This window comes from Protobothrops mucrosquamatus, unplaced genomic scaffold, assembly GCF_001527695.2.
Source record: "Protobothrops mucrosquamatus isolate PMUCROS unplaced genomic scaffold, P.Mucros_1.0 scaffold4085, whole genome shotgun sequence".
NCBI lineage: Eukaryota > Metazoa > Chordata > Lepidosauria > Squamata > Viperidae > Protobothrops > Protobothrops mucrosquamatus.
Genome location: NW_015390016.1, coordinates 28,796 through 39,869, shown reverse-complemented (window position 1 = coordinate 39,869; position 11,074 = coordinate 28,796). Strand labels below are relative to the sequence as shown.

General features: G+C 36.4%; 1 protein-coding gene across 1 annotated transcript in view; it reads left to right on the top strand.

The window, feature by feature from the left end:
• LOC114923504 (protein SIX6OS1-like) overlaps positions 1–11,074 on the top strand; it is a gene marked incomplete at its 5' end in the record, with an annotated part of 19,046 nt that overhangs the window by 6,252 nt on the left and 1,720 nt on the right. Inside the window, 8 exons of the mRNA XM_029286564.1 lie at positions 278–390; positions 1,190–1,323; positions 2,394–2,473; positions 3,009–3,085; positions 3,185–3,246; positions 8,458–8,519; positions 8,987–9,138; positions 9,245–9,383. Of these exons, the coding sequence (XP_029142397.1) occupies positions 278–390; positions 1,190–1,323; positions 2,394–2,473; positions 3,009–3,085; positions 3,185–3,246; positions 8,458–8,519; positions 8,987–9,138; positions 9,245–9,383 (819 nt within the window). The remainder of the gene's footprint in view (positions 1–277; positions 391–1,189; positions 1,324–2,393; positions 2,474–3,008; positions 3,086–3,184; positions 3,247–8,457; positions 8,520–8,986; positions 9,139–9,244; positions 9,384–11,074) is intronic.

The following is an 11,074-nucleotide window of genomic DNA, read 5'->3' as shown; positions in this document are numbered from 1 at the left end:
AGGGATAAGTGAAGCCTAACACCTAATTAAGTACATTATGCCAGGAGAAAAGTCAAAGACTATTTGGTTTGTGCATGTATGCATGGAAAGTTAGACAGAAATAAGTGACTTCAGATTAGCTGTGTGACTCACAGGGTTAGTTTTTTTTGTTTTTTGTTTGATGAAAATAGGAGGAGGAAGATGCTCTCTATCTTGAGTTATTTATAAATGTAATAAAGATGGGATAAAAATAAACAAATAAAACATTTGCACAAAATACATGCATTTTATCTTTTAGCATTTAGGCAATGTTACAGAAGATCAAAAGCATACTGAACAGATGGAAGAGGATTCTAATGTGATAGAGGAAAGAGCAAAAAATCAAGAAAGAAAGAAGGACTTTGATGAAAGGTGGCATTTTAAAATCAAATTTATCACACTAAAAGATGAGTTATAAAGAGGTTACTGAATGTTCAAATCTTTACTGTCCAAAAGCTTTCCCCCTTACAAATTCATACTATTACAAATTGTATCTGCTTTACTTACTATTTTGCAAAGATATTTCTGTTCTAACAGGTTTAAATACAGATTTTCAATATAATATTTACACATAAATTGACTAGTGCAAAAAGGTTCATATTATACTTTCCTAATGTGAAAGTTCCCTTGCAGTGATTACCTTAGAGTGGAATAGAGTCATCTTACATTGCCTGAAAAATATAAAAGGGTAGCTATGTGATCCTGGGAAAAGGTGTGACTCACTGGTGGGATTCAGCCGGTTTGCACCACTTCGGCAGAACCGATAGCTACTTTTTGTTGGCCAGGCCCAGAATGGACTTCTGGAAGCAGCATCCACACAGAGAACTGGTTGTTCACATATTTGAATCCCATCACTGGTGTGACTGTTCTAAGAAGTTGTAGTTGGCTCCTAGATCAAAACATTTGCAGCAATAATGTACTTGTTTTCAAAAAGAAAAGTTTGTGTTAACAGTTTTAGTCATAGGTAGGTCAATAATTCTGTAACAATTTGGTATTTTTCCTATGCTTCTCATATTTCTATTAAGCAAGTTGCTCAATAGACATTATCCAGTGAGGACATTAGATTAGATTATCCATTTTTGTATATTCTTATCTTTTATTTCAAAGTAAAATAAAAGATGTGTCTCATATATTTCCATGTTTCTTTCATTGATTTAAAACTTTCTTTCAGCTTGTTCAAAGAGAGTCAACATTTATTGAATGAGAAAGAACACACATTTAAACCATTTAATCTACCTAGCATTTTTCAGAAATTAGTTCAAAGTGTACCAACTGTGAAACCACTATTTCAGATCACAGACAGAGGTAACAAAATATTAAGAGATTTAGCTGTGAGATTTTGAGGTATATACTGTACATCTGAATATTGTAGAATATATTAAGGTACTTTCCTGCATAATTTGATATCTTTGTTGCAGGAAATGCAGGTGTTTCTATATCAGTCATACTGGAACTAGTTAGTCAAATACAACTGACTATTTTTTGTTTTCTATGGTGATATGCCATCTTTCCCTTTCAAGGGAGAGAGAGACACTGTCCTGCTCTGAGCCCATAGAGCTCTGTTTTGCCCTATTTCTCCTCTTACAAGAAAGAAATGTCACATCCTTTGTGGGCATACCTTTCCAAGAGCCTGGCACCATTTTTTTAACCTAGATGTCATCACTATCTCAAACTGAACATGGACAAGATTATTGTACTTCTGAAAGCTAAATTGACACAGAACTTTTCTTAAAACCTTTTATCAGTATAGCCATCAACATTTGTAATTTTTATTTGATGAATATTCACAGAATCCATCTGTTCTTCATGGCTGAGACTGCATAGCCTGCTGATTCATGCCATGATTTCTCTCATCTGAATAATTCCAGTAGAATGTTGGGCAGATTATATCCATATTATTCTGTTGTTCTGAGCCTCACTGGACTACCCTTAGTGCCCTCTGTTTCTACTGCCTATACTAGCTGGATGTTTGCAGAAGGTCAGCACAAAGTTGTATCAGCATGAAATTTGTAATCCCTACAGCTGATTCATGTCCTACTGCTCCAGCCTCTGCCTTGAGTCATTGTAAACACCTGATTTCTCTCCTAACATGTTTACAGGTTATCTTTGAATCATGTTGGAATAAGGGGAAAACACTGCGTTAACATTGCTTCAGCTAAAAAAAAATTAAGCCTGGAGATAATACCAAAAAGGTGTTGCCAGGACAATTTTGTGTTATGGTGGGTGCAAATAGTGAAAACCCTACTCAAATATTGTAATTTGTTTTACTATAAGATGACTACTACTATGTGATTACCCTTTTGATGTCACTTTTATATTATTCCTATGTGAGAATCAGCTGAATAATATAGAGTTCATAATCTTATATAATACAGGTGCAGAAAAGAAAGAGGACCTGGCAGGACAGTCCATAGTGACTAGTATGTATTTCAACCACGTAGAAAATGAAAATCAGGTATGCAATCAGGTATGCAAACAAAAAGCAGAATGAATAATATGCATTCATGAGTTCAGCACAATAAAATGTATTTAAAAATATTGTAGTGCATGTAAAGATAGTTTTGCAAAAATCATCCTGTTTTAATTCTATTGGGATTTTTTTTGTCTAAGTATGAGCAGAACTATCTACTGTATGAAGTCCTTTATATCAAATGCATTTTGTTTCCTTTTAAATACAGTACAGTATAGTACACAATTTCATAAAAAAACAGGAAAGTTACTTAAAAGATATACAAGGTCCAAGCATCCAATGTTCAATTCTTTAAGACATGCTAAAATAAAATAAATAAAAACAATAAAAACAAACAAAAATACTGGGATTTTACTACAACAATTTTCCTTCCAACAAAAAGGGTAAGTTAGAAAGAATGTAGTAGCACGGAGGAATAAGAGTCACTTGAGTATTATTTTTAGTGCTCTAGGAGAATGAATGGATCTTCTATCAGAATTTTATACTCCTCTTAATTTGAAATACATTTTTTTTGTTTTAGAAATGTGATAATTCAGAAACCAAGATTGTAGAAACAGATTCATCTATAACAAATGATCCCAAAGAAATATCAAATAGGTAATTTTTCAGTCATCCTACCTTCATTAATAATATGTAGTTTATGAAAATATATGAAGATAATTCTGCTGATGTAAATTATTTTCTGAATTGTTTCAGATTATTAGCTAATCAGAAGAACACACTTACTAAACAGTGCTTTAGCACTGAAAATACAAAAGGTAAAAACTGTTCTATTGCTTGTGCTTCCAGAATGTTGAATTCCAATATTGCATGATCACTTCCCCCCCCAAGGTTTCTGTGGCTTCAACACCTATCATTTCATCTCTGTTAGTAAGGATTAGATCCAATATGGCTAATCCCCTATTTCCCTTTTCTACTTTTTGGGAGACAAAGTTGTCTGCTAGATTTGTCAGGAATCTGTTTGATCTTCCACTTGGTGCAGAGTTTGTCTCCCAGTTGATGTCAGGATAATTAAATTCCCCCATTACTATTGTGATGTGCTTCCTACATACCTTAGTTAGCTGACTAGCAAACAGTTCATCTATTTCAGTGGTTCTCAACCTTTTTAATGCCGCGACCCCCAACCGGTCGTAAGTCGAGGACTAAACCGGTCGTAAGTCGAGGACTAAACTGGTCGTAAGTCTAGGACTACCCAACCGGTCATAAGTCGAGGACTTTCCCTGCCCGGGAGCGCCACGCATGCATGGTTCCGCCCCCTGCGCTGGCCGAGGCGTAGCTGGCAAGCGGCAGAGACGGAGCAGGCCGACCACCAGCTGGCCCAACTCAAGGGAGGTAAAAGGGGAAAAAATGGTGGACAGCTTTGCTTGGCGACCCCCGTGAAATGGTCGATCGACCCCAAATGGGGTCGCGACCCATAGGTTGAGAACCGCTGATCTATTTCCTCTGTTTGGTTGGGTGGCCTATAGTATACACCTATGGCAATATCATTTCCCCCCCCTTTTATATTGACCCAAATGCATTAAGACAGTTTTCATCATTGTTGTGCTCTATTTCTGTAGAGATGTAGTTATTTCTTATATAGAGAGCAACTCCACCTCCTCTTTTGTTTGGTATGTTTCTTTTAAATAATTTAAATCCTTCTAGCTGTGGCTTTCATTTGTGGGTTTCATCCCACCATGTTTCCTTAATAGCAACAATATCATATCTGCCCTCATTTACCTGAATTTCTAGTTCACCCTGCTTACTGTTCATACTCTGTACATTGGTGTATAGACATTTGAGTCCTTTATGACTGACCCTGTGTTTACTTTCTACATAACCTGTGTGATGCCTGAGTTCCCCTACTTTTTTACCACCTGTTTGGTTAGTGCACTTTGTGTGGCACTCGCTATTAAAAGCTTGATTTTGCTTGACAGCAAGGTTGATATTCTTGTCCACAAACACATTTATGTTACATGCACTGATAATCCTATAATTTTTAGATTGCCGGGGACAATTAACTCACTGTCCCTGTTGTTAAATATTCCTCCAGAAAATTTGTGAATTTATTGCCAAGTAACTCAGTCCCTTTGTTGAATGGATTCAAACCATCTCTTTTGTACATTTTTTCATTGGACCAGCTACAGATATTGTGTAACCAAAGCATGGTGTAACCCTTTACACCACTCCTTTAGCTACATATTGAATTCTGCTATACACTGGCCTTTTCCATTTTGCTCCTTATACACTGGTAAAACCTCTGAAAAATTAAGCCTACAGCCTATCCTGCTAAGTTCCTGCCCCAAGCTCTGGAAATCGTTCTGCAGAGAGTACATCTTTTTGGGACAGATCGTTAGTGCCAAGATTCTGGGCCCAGTGCTCTTCAACATCTTCATCAACGATTTGGACGAGGGGATAGATGGGGAAATCATCAAATTTGCAGACGACACCAAGCTGGCAGGAATAGCCAACACTCCAGAAGACAGGCTTAGGATACAGGAGGATCTGGACAGACTTGAACACTGGGTGCTATCTAACAAAATGAAATTCAATGGTGAAAAAAGTAAGGTTCTACATTTAGGCAAGAAAATGCACAGGTATAGTATAGGGGGTACCTTGCTCAATAGTAATAACTGTGAGAGGGACCTCGGAGTCCTAGTGGACAATCACTTAAATATGAGCCAGCAGTGTGCTGCAGCTGCCAAAAAGGCCAACACAGTACTGGGCTGCTTTAACAGAGGGATAGAATCAAGATCACGTGAAGTATTAATATCACTTTACAATGCCTTGGTAAGGCCACACTTGGAATACTGCATCCAGTTTTGGTCACCACGGTGTAAAAAAGACGTTGAGACTCTAGAAAGAGTACAGAGAAGAGCAACGAAGATGATTAGGGGACTGGAGGCTAAAACATATAAGGAAAGGCTGCTGGAATTGGGTATGTCTAGTTTAATGAAGAGAAGGACGAGGGGGGACATGATAGCAGTATTCCAATATCTCAGGGGCTGCCACAAAGAAGAGGGAGTCAAGCTATTTTCCAAAGCGCCTGAACGCAGGACAAGAAGCAACGGATGGAAACTAATCAAGGAGAGAAGCAACCTAGAACTAAGGAGAAACTTTCTGACAATTAGAACAATTAACCAGTGGAACAATCTGCCTCCAGAAGCGGTGAATGCTCCAACACTGGAAGTTTTAAAGAAGAGACTGGACAGCCATTTGTCCGAAATGGTATAGAGTTTCCTGCCTGAGCAGGGGGTTGGACTAGATGACCTCTAAGGTCCCTTCCAACTTTATGATGATGATGATGATGATGATGATGATGATGATGATGATGATGATGATGATGATGATGTACAATAGCATCCACATCACAGTCCTTGCTGGCGTTCTTGACTACTTTTTATGTTTCTTTACTCTTGCTCTCCTTTCTTTTTTTTACTGTTTTATCTATTCCTTAAGAAATGTAAAAATGCTGAGATGGTTCATATGGAAAAAATAGACTTAAATTTTTAAATGTAATTAATTTTTGAAAAAATCTTAACCAGTAAGAATACTTGAATTTTGTGGGAGAATTTCTTTTTAAATAAGGACTGTAACAGAATCTATGATAAGGCAATAAGAATGATTGGATAGAAAAGAAATATTATATTGATGTGATTATTATTTTTAGGAATATTGGGAAAAACTATATATTTAATTGTTATCTATCAAAACAATAAGAATTGTATTAACTTAATGTTTGCAAAAGAGGACATTTTGGGGAAAAGAGGAAATCAACTAAAACCATTATATGGATTATGGATTATAGAAATCAATTGTTAGTGGTTGTTTAACAAATGTAAACCCAGACAACACATTGTTCACCAATTATTAAGTGATTTATGTTTTAAAAAATCAATAAAATATATTACAAAAAAAAGAAGAATACAAAAGGTGATCACATGACCCTGGGACACTGCAACCATCATAAATATGAGTCAGTTGCCAGTTTTGATCACATGACAATGGGGATGCTGCAATGGTTGTCAGTATGAAAAACAGTCATAAGTCACTTTTTTCAGTGCTGTTGTAACTTCGAAGACTACCTGTATAAATAAATAAATATGTTAAACCAAAGTCAAACATTGTTAGGATCCTTCATAACTGCTATTTTGTACACCTAATTTTCCACATTTTATTGTTTATTAATTACACAGATGATGTGATGTATCTCATTAATATGGATTATACTTGCTTGATCAAGCACCAATTCTAGGGCTGTGCAAATTCTTTGAAATAAGTTCTTTGGAATACATGACTTTTTTTTATTGTTAAAGCAATTTGTCTTTTTCCAAGTTTACACAACTGTTGTGAAAGCTTTGGATGCAAAGCCTGTATGTTCTGGAAGATCTGGTTCAAATGATTTGCAGAGTCCTAATCACTGCATCCTATTGCTATTGCTATACTAGAATTATATCCCATAATTCTTTTGGTTGCTCACGGTAGCATACTTTTTATTTACAGTAGAGGCCAGAATTGTGGAAACCTTTTGGGAAAAGTGTATTTTTGAGGTTTGATGGCTAATAACACCACTTTTTTGGGAGTAGTACCATACAATTATATATCAATGGAAAGATAATTTAATCAAGAATGTAATGCAACAAAGTTTGTTCAATTATTTGTACTGTATTCTATAAAATGTTATAGCCAAATAACCAGAAAAAGGAAGCACAACTTGCTTAGGTTGATATCAGGGGCTTTCCTTCATCTGATTGTAGCCAATGAGCATGAGTGTTTAGAGAGCCAATCAGGTGTCATCTTGTTTTGGTAATGAGCCAATCAGATCACAGTAGGATTCAGTAATTGATGTCATGTGTTGAAACTGAGAAAAGGACATTTGTCAGTGTGTCAAGTTGGTTAGGTTTTTTTGTGTTCTTTCATTTAGTGAGCTTGTAAAACGTAATAAAATTAATGTAATGGTGCAAAGAATTGACTGGTTGCCCAGAAAGCGATGTAAAATAGTGAACAAGGCTACAGTTATAAAGAAATTAGAAGAAAAACTTGTGGAAACTTAACCAAAGGTGGCATTTCTACTGTACACTTTTCCCAAAAGGTTTCCACAATTTTGGCCACTACTGTATTTATTTCATATGTGTAACAGAACACAGCATTAATGCAGAAAATTTAAAAAACAGCATATAAAATGTGTTTCAAAATATAAAAACAGAACAGTGAAATATTTTAAAAATGCACAATATGAATGATGAGTAAAATTATGAATAAAATTAAATTATATATGAGCATTTACTAGAATGGCTAAGCCTATGGCCAGATATCTAGATCGTTTAGCTATTAGACAACATACTTAGGTAACATACTTAGGGATCTCCCTTCATTTTATCCCCTCAACAACCCTTCATGAGAGATTGGGTTGAGAGATCTGGACTGGCATAGAGTTACCCACTGAATGCCATGATAAAATAAGCCTGAATCACAGTGGTTCCAGTCCAGCACCTTTACCATTATATTGCATTGGTAAGTTGCAGCACTGCACATATTGGAGTGAGGCAAGAAATGAATTAAGTATGAATGACTTCTTTGGGTAAAGTGAGGTCTTCTTTTTTTCCTTCTCAATTGATCCTACAATGCTTGGCTCTTCACCTTGTTATATCCTACATCAGATCCCCAAGTTCTTAAGTTGGCCATTGGAATATTTTGCCTCTCACCCTCTCAGTTCATTACATTTGTTTTTTATTGTCTGTTTGGGAAACCCCTTCTAGGTGCTGAATTTCTCATGGGTCCACAATTTCAGGGAAATAAATCAAATGATGGATTGTTGTTTGGTATTCTGCTCTCTGTATCTTACAATCTTTCTGACATTGATGCTAAAAGCTGATATACAGCTATGTGACTGGAATATAGCAGCATGCATTTCTCTTCTCCAATAATGTACTAGTATAATCAGTATATATACCATCTTGATTTTTATAAAATATAATTTTCTGTGGTAGGAAAAAAGGCTGACTACAAACAAAAGGAAAACAAATCAATGGATTCTGCAGTTATATCTCAAGTTAGTTTAACGTCTTGTTATATTGTTCTATTAAATGATTTTCAATAATTTTGAAAACCAGATATATGCTAATGTTAGTTGAGTTGATGTTTGCTGCTTTAAATTCCTTACATTGTACCTTTTTGAAAGGCAGCTGGTTGAGAAAAATGCTCTCATCTAACATTCCTGAACAGAAGACTAACAGCTTCAAATCTATGTGGGTAGATTTCTCTCTGAAGACAAACTTCAGTTCTTATTCCATCATTTATATATTGATCTATAAATCTGGATAGTGTTTTGGGTAGCGAGATGGGTGGCATATAAATTAAATAAGTACATTTATGAAATAAATAAATAAATAAATTTATATCTTACAATTTTCATATTATTGCCCCAAAAGTGTTTGTTGAAAAAATTTAAAAGCCCTGAATATATTTGTGGTAGTCGTGGTTTCCTCAAATATGATATAGCAGCATTTTCTTAAACAGGATAGGCAGACAGAAATTTATACTAAACCTGCTGGATGTTATTCTTCAACAAGAGATGAAGATACTGCAGCAACTCCACGGCTAATAACTCCAGAGCCTAACATACTTCCAAAGACACCTGAGTCTGGTGGGATGAGAACTCCATTTGAACTGTAAGCATTGTTCAAATTCAAATTTTGCTTTTCTTCAGGATCCTTCTAAAGAATGATTTTTAAGTCCCACTTAATATTTATATCTTCTTCTCTTTCATTGTACTAGATTTCCACCAGAAAGTGAAGGATTACTGGCCAAGTCACCTGCTTTTTCTTTTCTTGCTGGATTTACTTCAAAGACACAGTCGCCTGCATTTACTTTTTTTGATTTTTCTGCATTTGGAACTGAGAGTTCATTAGATCAGGTAATAATAAATGTTTAGTGTACTTAGCTCTTTTTTTTAGGGTGATTAACCCATTCACCAGGGAAACTTTGTGTTTTTGTTAAAGATTTAGATTAGAATTGACAATATTCAGATTGAAATCCTAACTTGACTACTCTTGAATAAAAGAGGGAAGAATAATCATGATCAGGACCTAGAGTTAAGTGGAAGAAAACCAATAAAGAGGTGCCAAAGTCAAGGAACAGAGAGAAAAAGGCCTGGTTGATGCATATAGACCATGATGTGACTTTGGTCTTGCCACTATAGTTCCCTTCTGCCACATTTCAGATCATCATTCCACATTGCTCCTTACTGGATGGTACATTATCCCTTACTGGATGGTACATTATCCTTTCTTGTTTTTCTTCGCTTCTCATCCAAGAAGCTTCTTCAACTCTGACTGGATAGTGGAGAATGGAAGGATTTATATCCCTTACAGACAGCTGGTAATTTGCATTCTTTTAGAGAATTGTTGAAGACACTTGGAGATTTATCTATGTCTTCAAGGTCACCTGAGTGGTGCAAGTGGGTGTGGAATCTTCTTGGAACTGCTGAAAGGACACCTTGTAGATTGGAGATAATGTCATATTCCTCCCCCTCTATTGAGGGCAGTTCAGTTTTCACATAATGGCCTTTTTGACCCTCTTTCAAACAGCGGTCCTCTCTGTCCAAAATGTGGACTTTGCTGTATTCGAAAGAGTGGCCTTTATCTTTTAAATGCAGATGGTTCTCCTATATTATGCCATGCATTTATGAAGTAGTTGTTTTGTTTCCCCAATGTACAGATCTGCACATGTCTCACTGCATTGTACTGCATATACAGTATGTTAGTTTGTGTCTGGGTGTTTTATCCTTGGGATGGACAAGCTTTTGCTTTAGTGTATTCTTGGGTTTAAAGTGAGCACATATGTTGTGTTGGCTGAAGACTTTCCTGAACTTTTCAAATATTCCTGCAATGTATGGAATAACAACATTGTTTCATTTATTGTTCTTTTCTGTTATGGAGGAGCTCCTGCAGGGTCTTTTGGGGGCTTTGATGAAGGCCCATTTGGGACAGCTACACATTCTGAGGGCCTCCTTGATGTGTTTTAGGTTTTTTTTCTTTCCCATCTTTGCTGGTGGGCCGGCCTTCAGCTTGGTGGTGTAGGGTTCCAATAACTCCCATTTTGTGCTCCAGTGGGGTGAGAATCAAAATGTAAATATTGATCTGTGTGTGGCAGTTTTCTGTAAACTCCAATGTTAAGGCTTCTATCTTCCTTAATGTGTATTGCACAGTCCAGGAAGGCTAGACTATTTTCTTTAACATCTTCCCGTGTGAATTTGATGTATCTGTCCACAGAGTTGCAGTACAATGCAGTACAATGCAATGAGACATGTGCAGATCTGTACATTGGAGAAACTAAACAGCCACTTCATAAATGCGTGGTACAACATAGGAGACAAAAACCATCAGGACAAGATTCAGCAGTCCATTTGCATTTAAAAGACAAAGGCCACTCTTTTGAAGTCAGCAAAATCCACATTTTGGACAGAGAGGACCGCTGGTTTGAAAGAGGGGTTAAAGAGGCCATCAAATTGAACAGCCCTCCCTCAATAGAAGGGGAGGGATATGACATCATCTATCTCCAGTCTACAACACAGTCCTTTCAGCAGTTCCAAGAAGGCTCCACACC